This window comes from Mobula birostris, chromosome 6, assembly GCF_030028105.1.
Source record: "Mobula birostris isolate sMobBir1 chromosome 6, sMobBir1.hap1, whole genome shotgun sequence".
In the NCBI taxonomy this organism is placed as follows: domain Eukaryota; kingdom Metazoa; phylum Chordata; class Chondrichthyes; order Myliobatiformes; family Myliobatidae; genus Mobula; species Mobula birostris.
The window spans coordinates 97,597,211-97,624,671 of NC_092375.1; the positions used below are offsets into that span (position 1 = coordinate 97,597,211).

The 27,461-nt window shown below is 43.4% G+C and overlaps 1 protein-coding gene across 3 annotated transcripts in view; it reads left to right on the plus strand.

Annotated features, from left to right (window-relative positions):
- Nucleotides 1-27,461, plus strand: part of LOC140199218 (lysosome membrane protein 2-like) — a 102,125-nt gene that overhangs the window by 54,659 nt on the left and 20,005 nt on the right. For all 3 annotated transcript variants that reach the window (XM_072260911.1, XM_072260910.1, XM_072260912.1), the window contains 3 exons: nt 6,844-6,935; nt 12,067-12,186; nt 14,377-14,546. In XM_072260911.1, the coding sequence (XP_072117012.1) occupies nt 6,844-6,935; nt 12,067-12,186; nt 14,377-14,546 (382 nt within the window). The remainder of the gene's footprint in view (nt 1-6,843; nt 6,936-12,066; nt 12,187-14,376; nt 14,547-27,461) is intronic.

The window sequence follows — 27,461 nt, forward strand, 5'->3', positions numbered from 1 at the left end:
GCAGAGGGACTTGGACCAGCTGGAAAAATGGGCTGAAAAATGGCAGATGGAGTTTAATACTGACAAGTGTGAGGTATTGCACGTTGGAAGGACAAACCAACGTAGAACATACAGGGTTAATGGTAAGGCACTGAGGAGTGCAGTGGAACAGAGGGATCTGGGAATACAGATACAAAATTCCCTAAAAGTGACGTCACAGGTAGATAGGGTCATAAAGAGAGCTTTTGGTACATTGGCCTTTATTAATCAAAGTATTGAGTATAAGAGCTGGAATGTTATGATGAGGTTGTATAAGGCATTGGTGAGGCCGAATCTGGAGTATTGTGTTCAGTTTTGGTCACCAAATTACAGGAAGGATATAAATAAGGTTGAAAGAGTGCAGAGAAGGTTTACAAGGATGTTGCTGGGACTTGAGAAACTCAGTTACAGAGAAAGGTTGAATAGGTTAGGACTTTATTCCCTGGAGCGTAGAAGAATAAGGGGAGATTTGATAGAGGTATATAAAATTATGATGGGTATAGATAGAATGAATGCAAGCAGGCTTTTTCCACTGAGGCAAGGGGAGAAAAAACCAGAGGACATGGGTTAAGGGTGAGGGGGGGAAAAGTTTAAAGGGAACTTTAGGGGGGGCTTCTCCACACAGAAAGTGGAGGGAGTATGGAATAAGCTGCCAGACAAGGTGGTAAATGCGGGATCTTTTTTAACATTTAAGAATAAATTAGACAGATACATGGATGGGAGGTGTATGGAGGGATATGGTCCGTGTGCAGGTCAGTGGGACTAGGCAGAAAATGGTTCGGCACAGCCAAGAAGGGCCAAGGGGCCTGTTTCTGTGCTGTAGTTTCTATGGTTTCTATGGTTTCTACAGCATAGAACAGTACAGTACAGTATAGTACAGTACAATACAGAACAGTACACTACAGAACAGTACAGTACAGAACAGTACAGTAGTGTAGAACAGAACAGTACAATACAAAACAGTACAGAACAGAACAGTACAGGACAGTACAGTACAGAACAGAACAGTACAGTACAGAACAGCACAAAACAGTGCAGTACAGTACAGAACAGAACAGTACAGTACAGAACACTAGAGTACAGAACACTATAGAACAGTACAGTACAGAACAGTACAGTACAGAACATACAGTACAGAACAGAACAGTACAGTACAGAACAGTACAGAACAGTACAGTACAGAACCATACAGAACAGTACAGTACAGAACAGTACAGTACAGTGCAAAACAGAACAGTACAGTACAGAACAGTACAGTACAGAACAGAACAGTACAGTACAGAACAGAACAGAACTGTACAGTACAGAACAGTACAGTACAGTAAAGAACAGAACAGTACAGAACAGAACAGAACAGTACAGAACAGTACAGTAGAGTACAGTACAGAACAGTACAGAACAGTACAGAACAGAAAAGTACAGAACAGTACAGTACAGTACCGAACAGTACAGAACAGTATAGTACAGTACAGAACAGGACAGTACAGAACACTACAGTACAGAACACTACAGAAAAGTACAGTACAGTACAGAACAGTACAGAACAATACAGAACAGTACAGTACAGAACAGTACAGTACAGAACAGTACAGTACAGAACAGTAGAGAACAGAACAGTACAGAATAATACAGTACAGAACAGTACAGAATAGCACAGTACAGTACAGAACAAAACAGAACAGTAAGGTACAGAACAGTACAGAACAGAACAGTACAGAACTGAACAGTACAGAACTGAACAGTACAGAACAGGACACTACAGAACAGTAGAATACAGTACAGAACAGTAGAGAACAGAACAGTACAGTACAGAACAGTACAGAACAGTACAGTACAGAACAGAACAGAACAGTACAGAACAGAACATTACAGTAAAGAACAGAACAATACAGAACAGTACAGAACAGTACAGAACAGTACAGTTCAGAACAGAACAGTACAGAATAGTACAGAACAGTACAAAACAGAACAGTACAGAACAGTACAGTACGGAACAGAAAAGTACAGAACAGTACAGAACAGTAGAGTACAGTAAAGAACAGTACTGAAAAGAACAGAACAGTACAGAACAGTATAGTACAGTACAGAACAGGACAGTACAGAACACTACAGTACAGAACACTACAGAAAAGTACAGTACAGTACAGAACAGTACAGAACAATACAGAACAGTACAGTACAGAACAGTACAGTACAGAACAGAACAGTACAGAACAGTACAGTACAGAACAGTAGAGAACAGAACAGTACAGAATAATACAGTACAGAACAGTACAGAATAGCACAGTACAGTACAGAACAAAACAGAACAGTAAGGTACAGAACAGTACAGAACAGTACAGTACACAACAGTACAGAACAGTACAGTACAGAACAGAAAAGTACAGAACAGAACAGTACAGAACAGTACAGTACAGAACAGAACAGTACAGTACAGTACAGAACAGAACAGTACAAAACAGTACAGTACAGAACAGAACAGTACAGAACAGTACAAAACAGTAGAGTACAGCACAGAACAGAACAGTACAGTACAGAACAGAACATTACAGAACTGTACAGAACAGAACAGTACAGAACAGAACAGTACAGAACTGAACAGTACAGAACAGGACACTACAGAACAGTAGAGAACAGAACAGTACAGTACAGAACAGTACAGAACAGTACAGTACAGAACAGTACAGAACAGTACAGTACAGAACAGAACAGAAAAGTACAGAACAGAACATTACAGTAAAGAACAGAACAGAACAATACAGAACAGTACAGTACAGAACAGTACAGAACAGTACAGTTCAGAACAGAACAGTACAGAATAGTACAGAACAGTACAAAACAGAACAGTACAGTACGGAACAGAAAAGTACAGAACAGTACAGAACAGTAGAGTACAGTAAAGAACAGTACTGAAAAGAACAGAACAGTACAGAACAGTACAGAACAGAAAAGTACAGAACAGTACAGTACCAAACAGTGCACAGTACAGCACAGAGCAGTACAGAACAGAACAGTACAGTACAGAACAGTACAGTACAGAACAGAAAAGTACAGAACAGTACAGAACAGTAGAGTACAGTAAAGAACAGTACTGAACAGAACAGAACAGTACAGAACAGTACAGAACAGAAAAGTACAGAACAGTACAGTACAGAACAGTACAGTACTGAACAGTGCAGAACAGTACAGTACAGAGCAGTACAGAACAGAACAGTACAGTATAAGAACAGTACAGTACAGAACAGTACAGTAGAGAACAGAACAGAACAGTACAGAACAGAACAGTACAGAATATTACAGTACAGAACAGGACAGTACAGTACAGAACAGAACAGTACAGAACAGTACAGCACAGTACAGTACAGAACAGAACAGTACAGAATAGTACAGAACAGTACAGAACAGAAAAGTACAGAACAGTACAGAACAGTAGAGTACAGTAAAGAACAGTACTGAAAAGAACAGAACAGTACAGAACAGTACAGAACAGAAAAGTACAGAACAGTACAGTACAGAACAGTACAGTACCAAACAGTGCAGAACAGTACAGTACAGAGCAGTACAGAACAGAACAGTACAGTACAGAACAGTACAGAACAGAACAGTACAGTACAGAACAGAAAAGTACAGAACAGTACAGAACAGTAGAGTACAGTAAAGAACAGTACTGAACAGAACAGAACAGTACAGAACAGTACAGAACAGAAAAGTACAGAACAGTACAGTACAGAACAGTACAGTACTGAACAGTGCAGAACAGTACAGTACAGAGCAGTACAGAACAGAACAGTACAGTACAGAATCGTACAGGACAGAACAGTACAGTATAAGAACAGTACAGTATAGAACAGTACAGTAGAGAACAGAACAGAACAGTACAGAACAGAACAGTACAGAACATTACAGTACAGAACAGGACAGTACAGAACAGAACAGAACAGAACAGTACAGCACAGTACAGTACAGAACAGAACAGTACAAAACAGAACAGTACTGTACAGAACAGCACAGGCCCTTCAGCCTAGGAGGTCTGTGCTGAATATGATGCCAAACTAAACTAAATTTCTTCTGCCTGCACATGATGCATATCCCTCCATTCCCTACATATACATGTTTCTAACAGCCTCTTAAGCATTATCATCTGATCTGCTTCCATCACCATTCCTGACAGCCCAACACCACTCTCTGTGTAAAAGACTTGCCATGCAATTTAAAGTTTTCCGTAATCCATATCCTCTAATATTTGACAATTCTACTGTGGGAAAAGGATTTTGACAGTCCACCCTATCTATGTGCCTCATATTCCTAGAAACTTCTAGCAGGTCTCCCCTCAGCTCTGACATTCCAGAGAAAACAGCTGAAGTTTCTCGAATCACTCAGTCTGGAGAATAAGAAATGATAAAAAGGGGGATCTGATATCAGACACTGAGAGCTTCTGAGAGCAGGAGGTCTGGAGTAGTATAAATAATATAGGAGTGAGATTATAAGAGAGTGGGAAAGCAAGGCGCAAGACTCAAAAATGGGTACTTAAAGTCAACGGAAAACCAAAAGGTTTCATGTACATAAAGAACAAGAAGATAACAATGTTGCGTATTTAATATATCAGTAATAATTGAGTGTTGGCACGTGGCCAAGTGGTTAAGGTGCTGGCGTCGGTCTAGTGATCTGAAGGTCGCTAGTTTGAGCCTCAGCTGAGGCAGTGTGTTGTGTCCTTGAGCAAGGCACTTAACCACACATTGCTCTGCGACAACACCGGTGCCAAGCTGTATTAGCCCTAGTGCCTTTCCCTTGGACAACATCGGTGAAATGGAGAGGGGAGACTTGTAGCATGGGCAACTGCTGGTCTTCCATACAACCTTGCCCAGGCCTACGCCCTGGAAATCTTCCAGGGCGCAAATCCATGGTCTCATGAGACTAACGGAGATATAGTGATAATTGAGTAGTATTGTTTGATTCAGAATTCTCTGTTGTTTGGGTAATTCATTATTATTATCTATGTGAAATATGTATATTGCATCTGTCATGATGCTACCACATCATCAGTGTGCACCTCGCTTAAAGTAAAAACAAAACTAGGACCCGTTCTCCAGGGCTCCCGTCTTTTCCTTTCAATTAGCTTTACAATTTAGAGTTACTCAATGTAACAAACTAAGAAGAGTGTAATTTATTAGCAATTGATAATGTAACCAGTGGGCTCAGCTGGAAGGTGATCCCGCCACTGCCTGTACGTTCTCCCCGTGACCGCATGGGCTTCCTCTGGGGCTCAGCTTTCCTCCCAAAGTCCAGACATACGAGTTGGTCATTGTAAATTGTCCCATGTGGGATTAAATTGGGGGGTTGCTGGGCGACAAGGCCCAAAGGGCCTGTTCCACCCTGTATCTCAATAAATAAATAAGTGGGGGTAAAGTTCTTACTGAATACTTTCCACCTGACTTCACAGAGTGGGGATGATGCCGATGCTGTGGTTAAAATAATAACATATAAAAATATTTGATGGGATAAACAGAGTGCAGGAGGAGGTTTGCAGGGGACTGGTATTTTGGAATGGTTTAGACCACCAGGCCCAGACAGACTAAATCCCAAGTAGTGGGGGCACATGCAGCAGTAGTTCAGTACTCGCCAGCTACAGGAGTGGAGCCAACTGGTGTTGTATCTTTCTTCTTAAAGAAGGAGGAAGGAATAAATTAAGAAATTACAAGGCAGTTAGCAAAATTAGCTGAATTTCAGTGATAGGCAAATGATTGGAATCCATTGTACAGAACAGTGTAATCCTTCACATGGAAAGACCCGTATCAATCAGGGACCGTCAGAATGGATTATTTAAGGGAAGGTTGTGTCTGAATAATGATCAATTTTCTGAGGAGGTAACAAGGAGGATCAACGATGTAGTCTACAGGGACTTTAGCAAGGCTTTTCACCAGTTCCATATGGTGGGCTAATCAAAACTTAAAAGCCTTCAGGATCCAAGAGAGTGTGGAAAACTGAATTTAATATTGGCTCAGCGCAGGAAGCAAATGGTCATGGCTGGGTGATTTTATGACTGGAAACTGTTACCATTAGGGTTCCTAGGGGCTCCTAAATGTTGTCTTTGCTTTCTCAAATATAGATTACCGACTTCTAGGGGTGTTATATGGAAGTTTGCAAAGAGCAGGAAAAAAAGATTGTAGAAGGGGAGAGGTGATTTAGTTAGTTGACGAGCTAATGTGTTCAAGAAGATTCAACAATCAATGGCAGGACATTGAGTGCTGTGGGATAACAGAGGGACCTTGGAGAGTACTAGGTGTACCCTCCCAGGGTATCTGCTGATCCTTAAATGAGAGCAGGACAGCTTGACAGGATGGTTAATAAGAATGACACAAAGCTTTCCCACGGTATAGGAATATGAGGTTCCAAAAAAGCTGTTAGAATGCTGTCCTAGAGATTAGGCAGGATTGGAGATTTGTTATTGTGAGGATAAAGAGGAAGGCTGAGGAAAGACTTAACTGAGGTTTATAAAATTATGAGTGGGCTCAATAAAATAGGGTAGATTAATACCCTCAACAGAACGGTCCAAAACCAAGGGCCAGTGAATTAAAGTAATTATTGGAAAGGTTAGAGGGGAGGGGAGGAAATTGTTCAGTGGAGATCTGGAACTCACTGTCTGACAGTGAAAGAGACTTCCTCCACACTTGGATGTGTATGTGAAGAGCTATGATCAGTAGAGTGCTGGGAAAGGGAACCATACTGATGAGCACTTTTACAACCAGCACAGAAATGATGGGAAAAATAGCCTACTTTTGTATCACAAATACTTTGAGATTCTAACGACATTTAATCCTTTTTCAGCTGAATGGAACAGATGATGGAGAGTATTTATTTAGCACTGGCAAAAAAGATTACATGGATTTCAGCAAAATATTAACGTGGAAAGGACAAAAGTATGTAACAGTTCATATTTCCATTTATTTGTATTAAGACCCTGTACCGATACCTTATGAATGGATTGGGAGGCAATTGTCTGACAAAGTGAATCTTGTCATTCCGAGATCCTGTGTTGTTCTACTGCTCCTGTCCCACTCCAAGTGACCTGACCCATAAGCAGAGTGACTTTTGCACAGTTCCCATCACAGAGTCCCACTGAAGCAGACTGTTCGCAAGCAGGAGCCTGTCAAGCTATTTCTTCCACAAAAAATCAATTCAATAAATGATCAAATAAACCCACTCCAGTGAGGGTGAAGGATAAATATTAAATTCCATGTTCTACTCTGAAAATTGCCAGAGAACCTTCTCGATACACCAGAGGTAGAAGCAGGGTCATAGTTTAACATTTCAACAGAAAGCATCTCCTTTGAGACTGCATTTCCCCTGAGTGCCAATCAACATGTCATGGCTGTGCCATTTTAGAGTGGGCCCTAAAGCCTTGAGAGGAAAGTTTAGCACACTGCATTGATTTCCTGTCTGCTGATAACTATCCTGTGTCAGCACACAGGATATCAGATTGCTTCATTCAAGTAACATATTGAACAAATCAACCCCTTCATACAGTCACATAAAATCAAACAGAACTGTAATTACAGAGAATATAGATCAGTACAGTACAGGGACAGATGCTTTGGTCCATGTCTGTGACAACTGTAGTAACAAATTAAATTCATCTCTCTCCCTGCACATGATCCGTATGCCTCCATTCATGTGACTGTCTGTGCCTCATAAATGCCAGTATTGTGTCTGTTTCTACCACTCTCTGTGTAAAAGACTTGCCCTGCTCATTTCCTTTAAATTTTCCCCCTCTTACCTTAAAGCTGTCTCAAAGATCCATTTATTATCTAGGTATACAACTCTGAAATCCTTCTTCTCCAGATAGCCATGAAACCAAGGAAGAAAAGAATGGCAGCACAATCATCAATCCCCCCAAATCCCTCCTCTCTCACAAAAAAACGAACAAAAACAGAACAGGCACATCAATCCCCAAAGCCTCCTCCTCCACACATAAAAAACGAGAAAGATTGGGTGAAAAAGACAGAATATAAAAGACTATAAGACAGTTAAAAAAAAGTCTACAGTCCAAGTCCATATCCAAAACGCAGGAAATCTGGGAGCACAGTGGCAGACCGTTCCCTCTTCGTAGCAGAGCAATCTCACCAACAATCCCCTCTCCGGCAGCAGAGCGATCCCACCAGGATCAATAGGTCTGTCTCCCCTCTGCAATAACAGAGCAATTTCACCAGTGATCAAAAAGCAGTCTCCCCTCTCCAGCAGCAGAGCGATCCCACCAGGATCAACAGGTCTGTCTCCCTTCTCCTTGGCAGAGTGATCCCACCAGCGATCAAAAGGCAGTCTCTCCCTCGGGCAGCACAGTGATCCCTCACATCACAAGGCAGCCTCCCCTCTCTGATAGCAGAGCGATCCCACATGCGATCAGAAGGCAGTCTCCCTTCTCCATAGCAGAGCGATCCCTCAGATCAAAAGGCAGTCTCCCTTCTCCATAGCAGAGTGATCCCACCAGCGATCAAAAGGGAGTCTCCATTCTCCATAGCAGAGTGATCCCACCAGTGATCAGAAGGCAGTCTCCCTTCTCCATAGCAGAGCGATCCCGCAGATCAAAAGGCAGTCTCCCTTCTCTGTAGCAGAGTGATCCCACCAGCGATCAGAAGGCAGGCAGCTGGCACTCACCTTCCGCAGTTGCCTCGATGCTTCAGTCTCCCTTGTCGCTTTAGTCGGTAAACAATGGAAGCTTTAATCGGTGAAATGGAGTTGAACAGCAGCTTGTGCCCCACAGCCTTCTCGCCACGAGGTTCCAACACACTGCCTCTGCCTCCCAGAATCCCCTTGGAGACTGAAGAGGGCTGAAGCACTCAAACGATCTCCAAACTACAAATCACAGGCTCCAACAGTTCCAGAATCACATTCAAGATGATAAACAAACACAAAAGACATAAAAGAAGTGAAAGATATGGTTTCATGATTTATCAGAAGATGTCGACCAAAGGACTGCTGTACACAGGTGCCACCTTGACGGGAAGATTCTCCAGGTGGAGCCTCTTAGTATTTGGTATTTCTACCCTGGGATAAAACTCTATCTACCCAGTCTATGCCATTCATAATTCTATAAACTTCTATCTACCAAACCTATGCCATTCATAATTCTATAAGCTTCTATCAAGTTTCCTCTTAGCTTCCAGCACTCTAAAGAACCCAATCCAATTTTGTCGAACTTTTCCTAATACCGCCTAATCCAGGCAGCATCCTGATAAAGCTCTTCTGCGCCCTCTCCAACAACTCCACATCCTTCCTAAAACGGGGTGATATGGCTGCAAAAGTCTGACACTGAGTGCACTAACCAATGGTAAAACATGTCATATGTTTTCTTTTCATCCTATCTGCTTGTGTTGTCAGGGTGGTGTAGATTTGGACTTTCTACATCAGTGTGACCAAGGGCTCTTCCATGAACTATATTCTTTCCACTTAAAGTTTACCATTTTTGCATCCATATATCCAACTGATCTGTACCCCACTGTATTCTTTGACAACCATATCCATTGTTAACAAAAGTTAACAAAGAAAAATGAATTATCAACAGGCAACTTCAGACTAACTCTGTCTCAATTTGTACAAGCTGAACTCAGATTAAACTCTCTCTCAGTTTGCACAGCTAGTAGTTTGAAAATGATGTCACTTGCTTTCTCAATCACAGGCTGGTAAATACCGAATAAATAATGACATTGTTCAAAAAATATAACATGAACATTTAAAACATATCTTTTAGCTCAAAGGAAAGAAGGTTTGCATGATATTATGTTCTTCATGTCCCTTTCAGATAATCCAAATTGAATTTTATGTCCAAAGACATACCTTTGAACTGTAACTGTAGCCAGTTTGTAGACACAGCATTATGAATAGGAGTAGACTGTTTTCTCACATCCAGGATGAGAAATAAATGCTGGACACACACAGGAGATAGCTCTCCTCCTGTTCTTTTTCAAGTTGGAGATCTGAGTTCCACCTTCCAGGCCATCTCTGGCACAGAGGTTCAGAAGCAAGGAGGGGTGATTTATTCAGCACTTCAGGAGGTCCCATTTCATAATCCCCCTCCATATGGTAACCCCTCAACCTTCTACATTCCAGAGAAAAATGTCCCAGTCTATCCAGTCTCCCCTTACAACACAAGTCCAGTAGTCCTAGTAACATCCTCGTAAATCTTTTGAAGCCCCCACTTCAGTTTAATAACATCACTCCGAGAGAAGAGTGCGCTAAGTGTAACCTTACCAACGTAACACAACATTCCAGCTCCTGAAATCAACATCCTGACCAATGAGGCAAGCATGCCAAATACCCGTCTTCACCACCCTGTCTCCCTGTGTGGCCATTTTCAATGACCTGTGTATCTGCATCTGTGACCTTTGCATTTCTGTTCTACTAAAGTCCCTGGGGCCCTACTGTACAAGTTCCATGCCGGTTTGTCTTGCTTGAATTAAACTCTGTCTGCCATTCCTCAGCCAACTGATAACTGTACTACCAATTTTAGGGTGATCTGTAAACCTACTAACCCTGTCACTGACATTCTCATTCAAGGATGGCATAGTAGTATACCGTTTACCATAACACTTTCCAGCGACATGGGTTCGATTCCTCCCACTGTCTGTAGGAGTTTATATGTTAAGAGTCATGGAGAAGTACGACCCATCTAGCCCATGCCAAAAACATTTAAACTGCCTACTCTCAGTGACCTGCACTGGTACCATCACCCTCCACACCCCTACTATCCATGTACCTATCCAAACTTCTCTTAAATGTGGAAATCATGCTCACATGGACCACTTGTGCTGGCAGCTCGTTTCACACTCTCACGACCCTCTGAGTAAAAAAATTTCTCCTCATGTTACCCTTAAACTTTTCACCTTTAACCCTTAAGCCATGACCTCTGTTTGTAGTTCCACCCAGCCTCAGTGGAAAAGACTGCTTGTATTTACCCTATCTATACCCCTCATAATTTTGTATACCTCTATCAAATCTCCTCTCAAACTTCTAGGTTCTAATGAACAAAATCCTAACCTATTTAATCTTTCCTTATAACTCAGGTCTTTGCAGCAGCAGTACAATGCAATAATAATAATAGAAAAAAACTGTGAATTACAGTGAGTATAAAATAGTTACATTAAATAAGTAGTGGAAAATAGAAATAAACAAGTAGTCAGGTAGTGTTCATGGTTTCAATGTCCATTCAGAAATTGGATGACAGAGGGAAAGAAGCTGTTCCTGAATCGGTGAGTGTGTTCCTTCAGGCTTCTGTACCTCCTAACTGACGATAGCAATGAGACGAGGCCATGACCTGGGCGATGAGGGTCTTTAATGATGGACAATGCCTTTTTGAGGCATTGCTTCTTGAAGATGTCCTGGATACCACAGAGCCCATGATGGGGCTGACTAAGTTTACAACTCTCTGCACCTTATTTCAATCCTGTGCAGTGACCCCCTTCCCCACACCAGGCGGTGAGGCAACCAGTTAGAATGCTCTCCATGCTCTCTCAATCTGTAGAAATTTAAGTGTCTTGAGTGACATACTAAATCTCTTCAAACTCTCAATGAAAGAAAGCCGCTGTCATGTCTTCTTTGTAGCTGCATTGATATATTGGGTCCAGGATAGATCCTCAGAGGTATTGACACCCAAGAACCTGAAATTGCTCACTCTTTCCACTTCTGATCCTTTACGAGGACTGGTGTGTGTTCCCTCATCTTACCTTACTGAGGTCACTCTACTGTTTTTACTGTTAAAGCACATTGTTTAAACAAGCACATACTGGCCTGGAACTAGATTCATTGTCATAGAGTCATACAGCACTACAGAACAGAAAAAGGCCCTTCAGCCCATCTAGTCCATATCAAACTGCTGTTCTACCTAGTTCCATTGACCCACACCTGAATGTCTTAAACCTGCGTGTGCCTCATGTTAATGGTTGTTATTAAGAACTTTCCACCGCTCCACTGTCATCACCAATGCAGACAGAAGTGGCTAAGATAGAGGAGTCAGTGACTGATGTCTTCAATGCTTTGACATTTTCCGTTGGACAGATCACTTAACTGGTGGGCATCGAATACTTCCAACATGATCAATGGAACAGATGGAGCTACCTTCCACCCGCTAATAAAAAAAGATGAAGCTCTCTACATTTTTGCTCCTGATATTTGCAGGTAATTGAATAAATGTAACCCGAGCACCATATATACTGACCATTTTGATATTACAAGATCAATGCAAATGCAGAAAATGTGGGAGTACTCAGCGGATCAGGCAGCATCTTTGGGGAGAGAACCAGAGTTAATTTTTCCATCCAACAATCCTCTGACAGAACTGAAAAATATCTGAAAATCTTGTGTTTTAATTTGCAGATGGAAGGACTGGTGGAGAAGACGGGAATGTCTCTGGGTAGAGAGCAAAGAGAGAGTGAAGGAGAGAGAAAGAGAAAGAGAGACAGATAGAGCGGGGGAAGAGAGACAGATGGAGAGGGAGAGACAGATAGAGGTAGAGAGAGAGATAGAGAGTCATAGAAAAGTATGACACAGGAACAGGCCCTTTGGCCCATCTAGTCTGTGCTAAAACATTTGAACTGCCTAGTCCCATCGAACTGCACCTGAACCACAGCCCTCCGTACCCCTCCCATCCACGTACCTATCCAAACTTCTCTTAAACATTGAAATTGAGCTTGCATGCACCACTTGCACTGGCAGCTCATTCCACACTTCCACAACCCTGAGTGAAGAAGTTTCCCCTTGTGTTTTCCTTAAACATTTCACCTTTCACCCTTAACCTATGACCTCTAGTTGGAGTCATACCCAACCTCAGTGAAAAAAGCCTTTCTATACATCTCATAATTTTGGATACCTCTATCAAATCTCCTCTCAATCTTCTACATTCCAATCAATAAAATCCTAACCTATTCAATCTTTCCTTATAACTCAGGTCTTCCAGACCTGATAATATCCTTGTAAATTTTCTCTGCACTCTTTCAACCTTGTTTACATCTTTTCTGTAGGTAGGTGTCCAAAACTGCACACAATACTCCAAATTAGGCCTCACCAAAGTCTCAAAGAACTTCACCATAACATCCTATCTTCTGTACTCAATACTTTGATTTATGAAGGCCAATGTGAAAAAGGCTTTCCTTATGACCATAGCTACTGTACCTGTACCTCCACTTTCAGTGAATTATGGACCTGTATTCTCAGATCCCTTTGTTCTACCAGATTCCTCACTGCCCTACTATTCACTGTGTAAGACCTACCCAAGTTGGTCCTTTCAAAGTGCAACACATCGCACTTGTCTGCATTAACTTCCATCCACCACTCCCCAGCCCACCTTTCCAGCTGGTCCAGATCCTGCTGCAAGTTCTAACAGTCCTCCTCACTGTCCACTACACCCCCAATCTTGGTGTCTTCTACAAATTTGCTTTTTCAGTTTACCACATTGTCAAGATTGTTGATATAGATGACAAACAACAACGGGCCCAGCACTGATCCCTATGGCCTTCAGTTGGCGAGGCAACCATCTACTACCACTCTCTGGCTTCTTCCACAAAGAATGCTGAGTGACTGAACCATTTTGACCAACCTCCCATGCGGGACCTTGTCAAATACCTTCTCCATGTAGACAACATCCACTGCTTTGTCTTCGTCAACTTTTCTGGTAACTTCTTCGAAAAACTATAAGATCGTTTAGACATGACCTACCTCGCACAAGCCCATGTTGATTGTCCGTAATCAGTCCCTGTCTATCCAAAATATGGTGAGATGTAGAACACAGCCATTACAGTTGTTGGAAATCTTAGGTAAGAAAGGTACTGGGAATACCAAGAACACCATCTATTGAGAGTGGAAAATGTTGATGTTACACTACAGGCCTGTTCTGACACAAACCATAAAGGATGATTATCTAAAATGTGATACTAGGAGAGAAATGATGGAGGAGGATCTGAGGGTGAGGAGACAAGAGGAGGGGAGGGGAGGGGAGGGGAGTAGGTGAGGGGAATGGGGGAAGGGTGAGAGGTGGTGGAGGGAGGTGCAGAGGAGAGGAGGTGTTAGTACAGAAGGGTAGAAGGTCAGAGCAAATGCAAAGGCCACGTGGTGAATGGGTAGTACAAAGGGGAGAAAGAGAGAAAAGGATCAGGTATAGAAAGAGGAATGACCGAGTGCAGGAGAATGAAGTAGAAATGGTTGGGATTGAGGGGTCTGGTAAGAGCAAGCATTGGAAGGTGTTTGGGGAGAAAGGATAAGTTTGGAGCAAAGAAGAGGACAAAAGCAAAAGGGAAGGCAGGAGGCCAGAACAGGAAGTAGAAGACAACAAACATTCTTTGTAAACAATGTTGAATATTCCCTCTTTTACAGGTCTCTGTACTTGACGTTTGAAAAAGAAGTTCAGGTGAAAGGAATCAGTGCATATCGGTTCACTATTCCCAAAGAGATTTTTGCAATTGACAATCTCAGTATCGAAGGATTTTGTCCAGCAATGAACTGCCATCTGTCTGGAGTCCTGAACATCAGCGTCTGCAAGCAAGGTGCAGAACCAGGGGATAACAGATAATGTATTCAGTAGGACCAATCATTTTGACAATCCATGATCACAAGCTTTATCTGGACTTTGGCCCAGGTCTTCCATCCTGTTGTTGACACTCAGCTCCACCTCGCCCTGGGTGAGGGGTTCTGATCCCCCAAAGTATGGTGACAGTCTTCTCTTAGTAGTAGTATATCCTGTCACCTTCCAACTCCACTCCTTCCCAATAAGTGTCCCCCTCCCCTTGCCATTTCCCTAGTCTCCCTCCTCTTTACCCTTCCCTTCAACTTTGGCTTCCCCCTCCACCTTTCCACCACTACCTCCCCTCCTCTCATTTCTTCTCCATTCTTTTTCCCTCTCCATCAATTCTTCTAATCCTCAGTCCCCACAAATCCCGTCCCATACCATTGTAAGCACTGTAACTAATAACCGGTTCTGATGTCCCTTTGTGAAAACCCCATCTCCATACTGAGCATTCTGTCACTTAGAACAGTCAGAAACACGACCTTCGGCCCAACTCACCAATGCTGACCAGGATGCCCATCTGAACTAGTCCTATTGTCTACATTTCAGTCAGATTGCTCCAAACTTCCGCCGGCAGCTCATTCCATATATACACAATCGTGTGCATGAAGAATTTTTACCTTCAGGCCCTTTTAAATCTTTCTCCTCTCACTTTAAACCTATGCCTTTTAGATTTTGATTCCCTTTCCCTGAAAAACAACTATGTGCATTCAGCATATCTACAGTATGCCCTTCATGATTCTATACGTGTCTACAAAATCACTCCTCAGTATCCCAAACTCAGAGGAGTAAAGTTCTGACCTGCCCAACCTCTCCCTCTCACGCAGACCCTCAAGTACTGGCAACATTCTCATAAACCTTTTTTTTTGCACTTCTTGCAGCTTAATGACATTTTAATTACAGGGTGACCAAACCTGTACACAGTACTATAGGTGCAGCCTCACCAACATCACGTACAACTGCAACATCACAGCTCCTGTACTCAGTGGCCCGCCTCTTGAAGGACAGCATGCCAAACATTTTCTTCATCACCCAATGACACCACTTTCAGGAAACTGAACTACAGTATGTATCTACGCTCCAAGACTCTTCTGTTCTACAACATTCTCCAGGGCTCTACAATTCACTGTGAAAGTCCTACCCTTGGTTTAACTTCACAAATCACAAAACCTCACACTTATCTGAATTGATAGCTATTTGTTAATCCTTGACCCACTTGCTCAGTTGATCAAGAGCCCTTGTGATTTTTGATAACCCTCTTCACTATACATCTATTACCTTCTCTTGTTGGAAGAAGGAACCCTGCTCAACCTGCTTATTCTTTCCTGATGGGTACACCACCAGTGTTGTCCTGACACCCTTGTAGACCTAGCTTCCAGTTTTAATGGTGTGTCGCTTTTGTTTATATCAAATGAGCGACCAGTGTTGCTGTTGATCACCTCTACACTGTCCTTTAACACAGCACTTCATTTGCCTGAGGTTTTAGTGGGAAGTGATCACTTGCTTGATGACAATTGATCATCACATGGAGTATCGCAGAGACTTGGACTATGTGTAGAGACTTTTGGCAGTCGTGTTAAATCTTATCATTGTGCATCCTATCTATTCTTGGTGAGGATAGGGTGTTTTCCACTGGGCTTTGTAATTAATACAGCAGGGAACATGTCATCCAGTACAACAGAATGCTGCTTTCACAAATTACGTAACTCTGCATCTTTGGGGTGGGGAATATTAAAGGTTTCCAACCCTATCCCTCCTTTTAAAGGTTTAGTAGAATTTAACTTTGTCATTAACTTATGGTTTCTTTGACATTAGTCCATGTGAGATCAGTTGTGTGATGTTAGTATTCATAGACTTAAGTAGCAATTAGGTGTTGAGTCAGAGCAAATTACCAGGTAATTATTATCAGTAGGGTTTGATCTGGGACTGAGGTTTTGGGTTTGTAACCACACCAGTAAATATAAACAGAGAGGGGTTTGTAACCACGCCGGTAAATATAAACACAGAGGGGTTTGTAACCATGCCGGTAGATATAAACACAGAGGAGTTTGAAACCACGCCGGTAGATATAGAAACTTAGAAACATAGAAAATAGGTGCAGGAGTAGGCCATTCGGCCCTTTGAGCCTGCACCCGCCATTCAGTTAGATCATGGCTGATCATCCAACTCAGAACCCTGTACCAGCCTTCCCTCCATATCCCCTGATCCCTTTAGCCACAAGGGCCATATCTAACTCCCTCTTAAATATAGCCAATGAACTGGCCTCAACTGTTTCCTGTGGCAGAGAATTCGACAGATTCACCACTCTCTGTGTGAAGAAGTTTTTCGTAATCTCGGTCCTAAAAGGCTTCCACTTTATCCTCAAACTGTGACCCCTCGTTCTGGACTTCCCCAACATCGGGAACAATCTTCCTGCATCTAGCCTGTCCAATCCCTTTAGGATTTTATATGTTTCAATAAGATCCCCCCTCAATCTTCTAAATTCCAACAAGTATAAACCTAGTCGATCCAGTCTTTCATCATATGATTCCCAGGAATCAATCCGGTGAACCTTCTTTGTACTCCCTCTATGGCAAGGATGTTTTTCCTCAGATTAGGGGACCAAAACTGCACACCAAGGTCTCACCAAGGCCTTGTACATCTGCAGTAGTACCTCCCTGCTCCTGTACTCGAATCCTCTTGCTATGAATGCCAGCATACCATTCGCCTTTTTCACCGCCTGCTGTACCTGCATGACCACTTTCAATGACTGGTGTATAATGACACCCAGGTCTCGTTGCACCTCCCCTTTTCCTAATCGGCCACCATTCATATAATAATCTGTTTTCCTGTTTTTGTCACCAAAGTGGATAACCTCACATTTATCCACATTAAATTGCAACTGCCATGAATTTGCCCACTCACCCAACCTATCCAAGTCACCCTGCATTCTCTTAGCATCCTTCTCACAGCTAACACTGCCGCCCAGCTTCGTGTCATCTGCAAACTTGGGGATGCTGCATTTAATTCCCTCATCTAAGTCATTAATATATATTGTAAACAACTGGGGTCCCAGCACTGAGCCTTGCGGTACCCCACTAGTCATTGCCTGCCATTCTGAAAAGGTCCCTTTTATTCCCACTCTTTGCTTCCTGTCTGCTAACCAATTCTCTATCCACATCAATACCTTACCCCCAATACCGTGTGCTTTAAGTTTGCGCACTAATCTCCTGTGTGGGACCTTGTCAAAAGCCTTTTGAAAATCCAAATATACCACATCCACTGGTTCTCCCCTATCCACTCTACTAGTTACATCCTCAAAAATTTCTATGAGATTCGTCAGACATAATTTTCCCTTCACAAATCCATGCTGACTTTGTCCGATGATTTCACCGCTTTCCAAATGTGCTGTTATCACATCTTTGATAACTGACTCTAGCATTTTCCCCACCACCGATGTCAGGCTAACCGGTCTATAATTCCCCGGTTTCTCTCTCCCTCCTTTTTTAAAAAGTGGGGTTACATTAGCCACCCTCCAATCCTCAGGAACTAGTCCAGAATCTAAAGAGTTTTGAAAAATTATCACTAATGCATCCACTATTTCTTGGGCTACTTCCTTAAGCACTCTGGGATGCAGACCATCTGGCCCTAGGGATTTATCTGCCTTTAATCCCTTCAATTTACCTAACACCACTTCCCTACTAACATGTATTTCCCTCAGTTCCTCCATCTCGCTGGACCCTCTGTCCCCTACTATTTCCGGAAGATTATTTATGTCCTCCTTAGTGAAGACAGAACCAAAGTAGTTATTCAATTGGTCTGCCATGTCCTTGCTCCCCATAATCAATTCACCTGTTTCTGTCTGTAGGGGATCTACATTTGTCTTAACCAATCTTTTACTTTTCACATATCTATAAAAGCTTTTACAGTCAGTTTTTATGTTCCCTGCCAGTTTTCTATCATAATTTTTTTTCCCCTTCCTAATGAAGCCCTTTGTCCTCCTCTGCTGGACTCTGACTTTCTCCCAGTCCTCAGGTAAGCCACTTTTTCTGGCTAATTTGTATGCTTCTTCTTTGGAATTGATACTATCCCTAATTTCCCTTGTCAGCCACGGGTGCACTACCTTCCTTGGTTTATTCTTTTGCCAAACTGGGATGAACAATTGTTGTAGTTCATCCATGCGATCTTTAAATGCTTGCCATTGCATATCCACCGTCAACCCTTTAAGTGTCATTTGCCAGTCTATCTTAGCTAATTCACGTCTCATACCTTCAAAGTTACCCTTCTTTAAGTTCAGAACCTTTGTTTCTGAATTAACTATGTCACTCTCCATCTTAACAAAGAATTCCACCATATTATGGGCACTCTTACCCAAGGGGCCTCTCACGACAAGATTGCTAATTAACCCTTCCTCATCGCTCAATACCCAGTGTAAAATAGCCTGCTCTCTAGCTGGTTCCTCGACATGTTGGTTCAAAAAACCATCCCGCATACATTCCAAGAAATCCTCTTCCTCAGCACCTTTACCAATTTGGTTCACCCAATCTATATGTAGATTGAAGTCACCCATTATAACTGCTGTTCTTTTATTGCACACTTTTCCAATTTCCTGTTTAATACCATCCCCAACCTCACTACTACTGTTAGGTGGCCTGTACACAACTCCCACCAGCATTTTCTGCCCCTTAGTGTTAAGCAGCTCTACCCATATCGATTCCACATCCTCCCGGCTAATGTCCTTCCTTTCTATTGCGTTAATCTCCTCTCTAACCAGCAACACCACCCCACCTCCTTTTCTTTCATGTCTATCCCTCCTGAATATTGAATATCCCCGAATGTTGAACTCCCATCCCTGGTCACCCTGGAGCCATGTCTCTGTGATCCCAACTATATCATATTCATTAATAACAACCTGCACTTTTAATTCATCCACCTTGTTAGGAATGCTCCTTGCACTGACACACAAAACCTTCAGGCTTGCTTTTACAACACTCTTAGCTCTTATACAATTATGTTGAAAAGTGGCCCTTTTTGATTTTTGCCCTGGATTTGCTGGCCTGCCACTTTTACTTTTCACCTTACTACTTTTTGCTTCTACCCTCATTTTACACCCCTCTGTCTCTCTGCACTTGTTCCCATCCCCCCCGTTACGAACTAACCTCCTCTCTCCTAGACTCTTTAATTTGATTCCTACCCCCCAACTATTCTAGTTTAAAGTCACCTCAGTAGCAAATCTCCCCACCAGGATACTGGTCCCCCTAGGATTCAAGTGTAACCCGTCCTTTTTGTACAGGTCACATCTGCGCCAAAAGAGGTCCCAATGATCCAAAGACTTGAATCCCTGCCCCCTGCTCCAATCCCTCAGCCACGCATTTATCCTCCACCTCATTGCATTCCTACTCTCACTGTCGCGTGGCACAGGCAGTAATCCCGAGATTACTACCTTTGCGGTCCTTTTTCTCAACTCCCTTCCTAACTCCCTATTATTCTCCTTTCAGGACCTCTTCCCTTTTCCTACCTATGTCATTGGTACCTATATGTACCACGACCTCTGGCTCCTCACCCTCCCACTTCAGGATATCTTGGACGCGATCAGAAATATCCCGGACCCTGGCACCAGGGAGGCAAAATACCATCCGGGTCTCTGGACTGCGTCCACAGAATCATCTATCTGACCCCCTTACTATCGAGTACCCTATTACAACTGCCCTCCTCTTCCTTCCCCTACCCTTCTGAGCTACAGGGCCAGACTCTGTGCCGGAGGCACGGCCACTGTTGCTTCCCCCGGGTAAGCTGTCCCCCCCAACAGTACTCAAACAGGAGTACCTATTGTCAAGGGGCACAGCCACCGGGGTACTCTCTATTATCTGATTCTTCTCCTTCCCCCTCCTAACCGTGACCCACTTGTCTGCCTCCCGTGGCCCCGGTGTGACCACCTGCCTGTAACTCCTCTCTATCAACTCCTCACTCTCCCTGACCAGACGAAGGTCATCGAGCTGCAGCTCCAGTTCCCTAGCGCGGTCCCTTAGGAGCTGCATCTCGGCGCACCTGGCGCAGATGCGGACGTCCAGGAGGCTTGGAGACTCCAGGGCCTCCCACATCCAGCACCGAGAACAATAAACTGCCCTCACACTCATACTGCCCCTCTCCTCAAGTAACAACAAAAAATGAATACCAAGCCTTGCTCGCCTCGCCCGTTTCCGCTTAAGCCCGTTGAGCCAAGCCCTTAAGCCTTCACTCTGCTCCCGGCTCACTCCACAGCCCACAGACTACGCTGCCCGCTGTATGAGGCTCTGCTCCTTTTAAATCTTCCGTGCTTCACTTCCGCTATAAACACAGAGGGGTTTGTAACCACGCCGGTAAATATAAACACAGATGGGTTTGTAACAACGCCAGTAAATATAAACACCGAGGGGTTGGTAACCACGCCTGAAATATAAACACCGAGGGGTTGGTAAGCACGCCGGTAAATATAAACACAGAGGGGTTTGTAACCATGCCATAAATATAAACACAGAGGGGTTTGTAACCACGCCGGTAAATATAAACACAGATGGGTTTGTAACAGCGCCAGTAAATATAAACACCGAGGGGTTGGTAACCACGCCTGAAATATAAACACCGAGGGGTTGGTAAGCACGCCGGTAAATATAAACACCGAGGGGTTGGTAACCACGCTGGTAGATATAAACACCGAGGGGTTGGTAACCATGCCAGTAAATATAAACACCGAGGGTTGGTAACCACGCCGGTAGATATAAACACCGAGGGGTTGGTAACCACGCCTGAAATATAAACACCGAGGGGTTGGTAACCACGCCAGTAAATATAAACACCGAGGGTTGGTAACCACGCCGGTAGATATAAACACAGAGGGGTTGGTAAGCACGCCAGTAGATATAAACACAGAGGGGTTGGTAACCACACTGGTAAATATAAACACCGAGGGGTTGGTAACCACGCCTGAAATATAAACACCGAGGGGTTTGTAACCACGCCGGTAGATATAAACACAGAGGGGTTTGTAACCACGCCATTACTTGGCACTCCAGTTCTACAGAGTGGAAATCTGGGGATCTTGTTGAATGGGAACCTAATGCAGCAGTGGAGAACAAGAAGGGCTGTTTTTGTATTATTCAAAGTATTATTCAAAGAACAAAGGTGATAAACTGAGAGCTTGGATACATACATGGAATTATGATGTAGTGGCCATTACAGAGACTTGGCTGGCACCAAGGCAGGAATGGATTCTCAATATTCCTGGATTTCAGTGCTTTAAAAGGGATAGAGATGGTGGAAAAAGGGGAGGAGGGGTGACATTGCTGGTTAGGGATACTATTACAGCTACAGAAAGGGTGGATAATGCAGCAGGTTCCTCTTTTGAGTCAGTATGGGTGGAAGTCAGGAACAGGAAAGGAGCAGTTACTCTACTGGGGGTATTCTATAGGCCCCCTGGTAGCAGCAGAGATACAGAGGAGCAGATTGGGAGGCAGATTTTGGAAAGGTGCAAAAATAACAGGGTTGTTATCATGGGTGACTTTAACCTCCCTAATATTGATTGGCACCTGATTAGTTCCAAGGGTTTAGATGGGGCAGAGTCTGTTAAGTGTGTCTAGGATGGATTCCTGTCACAGTATGTGGACAGGCCGACCGGGGGAATGCCATACTAGATCTAGTACTAGGTAATGAACTGGGTCAGGTCACAGATCTCTCAGTGGGTGAGCATCTGGGGGACAGTGAACACCGCTCCCGGGCCTTCAGCATTATCATGGAAAAGGGTAGAATCAGAGAGGACAGGAAAATTTTTAATTGGGGAAGGGCAAATTATGAGGCTATGAGGCTAGAACTTGCGGGTGTGAATTGGGATGATGTTTTTGCAGGGAAATGTACTATGGACATGTGGTCGATGTTTAGAGATCTCTTGCAGGGATAAAATTGTCCCATTAGGGAAGATAAAGAATGGTAGGGTGAAGGAAGCATGGGTGACAAGTGAGGTGGAAAATCTAGTCAGGTGGAAGAAGGCAGCATACATGAGGTTTAGGAAGCAAGGATCAGATGGGTCTATTGAGGAATATAGGGAAGCAAGAAAGGAGCTTAAGGAGGGGCTGAGAAGAGCAAAAAGGGGGCATGAGAAGGCCTTGGTGAGTAGGGTAAAGGAAAACCCCAAGGCATTCTTCAATTATGTGAAGAAAAAAAGGATGACAGGAGTGAATTAGAGATAAAGGTGGGAAGATGTGCCTGGAGGCTGTGGAAGTGAGCGAGGTCCTCAATGAATACTCCTCTTCGGTATTCACCAATGAGAGGGAACTTGATGATGGTGAGGACAATATGAGTGAGGTAGATGTTCTGGAGCATGTTGATATTAAGGGAGAGGAGGTGTTGGAGTTGTTAAAATACATTAGGATGGATAAGTCCCTGGGGCCTGACGGAATATTCCCCAGGCTGCTCCACGAGGCGAGGGAAGAGGTAGCTGAGCCTCTGGCTAGGGTCTTTATGTCCTCGTTGTCCATGGGAATGGTACCGGAGGATTGGAGGGAGGCGAATGTTGTCCCCTTGTTCAAAAAAGGTAGTAGGGATAGTCTGGGTAATTATAGACCAGTGAGCCTTACGTCTGTGGTGGGAAACCTGTTGGAAAAGATTCTTAGAGATAGGATCTATGGGCATTTAGAGAATCATGGTCTGATCAGAGACAGTCAGCATGGCTTTGTGAAGGACAAATCGTGTCTAACAAGCCTGATAGAGTTCTTTGAGGAGGTGACCAGGCATTTAGATGAGGGTAGTGCAGTGAATGTGATCTACATGGATTTTATTAAGGCATTTGACAAGGTTCCACATGGTAGGCTTATTCAGAAAGTCAGAAGGCATGGGATCCAGGGAAGTTTGGCCAGGTGGATTCAGAATTGGCTTGCCTGCAGAAGGCAGAGGGTCATAGTGGAGGGTATACATTCAGATAGGAGGATTGTGACTAGTGGTGTCTCACAAGGATCGGTTCTGGGACCTCTACTTTTTGTGATTTTTATTAATGACCTGGATGTGGGGGTAGAAGGGTGGGTTGGCAAGTTTGCAATTGACACAAAGGTTGGTGGTGTTGTAGATAGTGTAGAGGATTGTCAAAGGATGCAGAGAGACATTGATAGGATGCAGAAGTGGGCTGAGAAGTGGCAGATGGAGTTCAACCCAGACAAGTGTGAGGTGGTACACTTTGGAAGGACAAACTCCAAGGCAGAATACAAAGTAAATGGCAGGGTACTTGGTAGTGTGGAGGAGCAGAGGGATCTGGGGGTACATGTCCACAGATTCCTGAAAGTTGCCTCACAGGTGGAAAGGGTAGTTAAGAAAGCTTATGGGGTGTTAGCTTTCATAAGTCGAAGGATAGAGTTTAAGAGTCGCGATGTGATGATGCAGCTCTATAAAACTCTGGTTAGGCCACACTTGAAGTACTGTTCCAGTTCTGGTTGCTTCACTATAGGAAGGATGTGGAAGCATTGGAAAGGATACAGAGGAGATTTACCAGGATGCTGCCTGGTTTAGAGAATATGCATTATGATCAGAGATTAAGGGAGCTAGGGCTTTACTCTTTGGAGAGAAGGAGGATGAGAGGAGACATGATAGAGGTGTACAAGATAATAAGAGGAATAGATAGAGTGGATAGCCAGTACCTCTTCCCCAGGGCACCACTGCTCAATACAAGAGGACATGGCTTTAAGGTAAGTGGTGGGAAGTTCAAGGGGGATATTAGAGGAAGGTTTTTTACTTAGAGAGTGGTTGGTGCGTGGAATGCACTGCCTGAGTCAGTGGTGGAGGTAGATACACTAGTGAAGTTTAAGAGACTACTAGACAGGAATATGGAGGAATTTAAGGTGGGGGCTTGTCTGGGAGGCAGGGTTTGAGGGTCGACACAACATTGTGGGCCGAAGAGCCTGTAATGTGCTGTACTGTTCTAGGTTCTACGTTCTACATATAGAGGATTGTCAAGACACCTCAGACCAAAGGAATGGTCCAAAACTGTTTTCTGCGAGTATTTTGATATACTTCCCATTTGCCAGACAACCACAGAGTAGAAGGTAGAGTTGGAGGAGCTTTAGCAGCTGACATAAACGTACACAGTCCTTGGCTCAAAGTGCCTTTTGGATGGTCGGCATCTCATCACTCAGGAGACTGTATAGAAAGACTGAGTGATTGTCACATAAAGAGCAGGTAGGTGATTCAGGACAGCCCAGAGGGCATCTGCTCTCTGTACTGTTCCAGATACTGATGGGGGAAGGTACAGTTGAGTCCAAGCACCATGGGTATCTCAGCTGTACAGAGAAAGAGATATTAATCATTTGGATGAGAATACAGATTGATCAGTTTTCAGATGACACCAAAACTGATGGAATAATGGACAGTGAAGAAGATCGTCTAAGGTCAAGTAGGAAAGTGGGCAGTCTGATGGAATTTAACTCAACCAAATGCATAGAGATGTCATTTGAGAAGATAAATTGATCCACTTTTACCTGTTCCACATACAGATGCACAGCTAAAAGTCACCGAATCTTTCCAGTAGTCGAGTTAGTAATCCATATACATATGGATCCATATGGGGTGGGCTTTATAATTCTGTGTAAAGTATTTAAACTTGGAATAATGTGATTGTAGAGACATATAGAACCATAGAACCATAGAAACTACAGCACAGAAACAGGCCTTTTGGCCCTTCTTGGCTGTGCCAAACCATTTTCTGCCTAGTCCCACTGACCTGCACACGGACCATATCCCTCCATACACCTCCCATCCATGTATCTGTCCAATTTATTCTTAAATGTTAAAAAAGAACCTACATTTACCACCTCGTCTGGCAGCTCATTCCATACTCCCACCACTCTCTGTGTGAAGAAGCCCCCCCTAATGTTCCCTTTAAACTTTTCCCCCTCACCCTTAACCCATGTCCTCTGGTTTTTTTCTCCCCTTGCCTCAGTGGAAAAAGCCTGCTTGCATTCACTTTATCTATACCCATCATAATTTTATATACCTCTATCAAATCTCCCCTCATTTTTCTATGCTCCAGGGAATAAAGTCCTAACCTATTCAACCTTTCTCTGTAACTGATTTTCTCAAGTCCCAGCAACATCCTTGTAAACCTTCTCTGCACTCTTTCAACCTTATTTATATCCTTCCTGTAATTTGGTGACCAAAACTGATCACAATACTCCAGATTCGGCCTCACCAATGCCTTATACAACCTCATCATAACATTCCAGCTCTTATACTCAATACTTTGATTAATAAAGGCCAATGTACCAAAAGCTCTCTTTACGACCCTATCTACCTGTGACGCCACTTTTAGGAAATTTTGTATCTGTATTCCCAGATCCCTCTGTTCCACTGCACTCCTCAGTGCCTTACCATTAACCCTGTACGTTCTACCTTGGTTTGTCCTTCCAACGTGCAATACCTCACACTTGTCTGTATTAAACTCCATATGCCATTTTTCAGCCCATTTTTCCAGCTGGTCCAAGTCCCTCTGCAGGCTCTGAAAACCTTTCTCCACTGTCTACAACACCTCCAATCTTTGTATCATTAGCAAATTTGCTGATCCAATTTACCACATTATCATCCAGATCATTGATATAGATGACAAATAACAATGGACCCAGCACTGATCCCTGTGGCATACCACTAGTCACAGGCCTCCACTCGGAGAAGCAATTCTCTACTACCGCTCTTTGGCTTCTTCCATTGAGCCAATGTCTAATCCAATTTACCACCTCTCCATGTATACCTAGCGACTGAATTTTCCTAACTAACCTCCCATGCGGGACCTTGTCAAAGGCCTTACTGAAGTCCATGTAGACAATATCCACTGCCTTCCCTTCATCCACTTTCCTGGTAACGTCCTCGAAAAACTCCAATAGATTGGTGAAACATGACCTGCCACGCACAAAGCCATGTTGACTCTCCCTAATAAGTCCCTGTCTATCCAAATGCTTGTAGGTTCTGTGTCTTAGTGCTCGCTCCAATAATTTACCTACTACCAACGTTAAATTTACTGGCCTATAATTTCCCAGATTACCTTTCGATCCTTTTTTAAACAATGGAACAACATGAGCCACTCTCCAATCCTCCAGCACCTCACCTGTAGACAGCGACATTTTAAATATTTCTGCCAGGGCCCCTGCAATTTCAACACTAGTCTCCTTCAAGGTCTGAGGGAACACCCTGTCAGGTCCCGGGGATTTATCCACTTTAATTTTCCTCAAGACAGCAAGGACTTCCTCCTTTTCGATCTGTACAATTTCCATGATCTCACTACTTGTTTCCCTTAATTCCATAGACTTCATGCCAATTTCCTTAGTAAATACAGACGCAAAAAACCTATTTAAGATCTCCCCCATTTCCTTTGGTTCCGCACATAGCCGACCACTCTGATCTTCAAGGGGACCAATTTTATCCCTTACAATCCTTTTGCTCTTAATATACCTGTAAAAGCTCTTTGGATTATCCTTCATTTTGACTGCCAAGGCAACCTCATGTCTTCCTTTAGCCCTCCTGATTTCTTTCTTAAGTATTTTCTTGCACTTCTTATACTCCTCAAGCACCTTATTTACTCCCTGCTTCCTACACATGTCATACAACTCCCTCTTCTTCTTTATCAGAGTTGCAATATCCCTTGAGAACCAAGGTTCCTTATTCCTATTCACTTTGCCTTTAATCCTGACAGGAACATACAAATTCTGCACTCTCAAAATTTCTCCTGTGAAGGCTTCCCACCTACTGATCACATCCTTGCCAGAGAACAACCTATCCCAATCCATGCTTTTTAGATCCTTTCTCATTTCTTCAAATTTGGCCTTCTTCCAGTTCAGAACCTCAACCCTAGGACCAGATCTATCCTTGTCCATGATCAAGTTGAAACTATTGGTGTTATGATCACTGG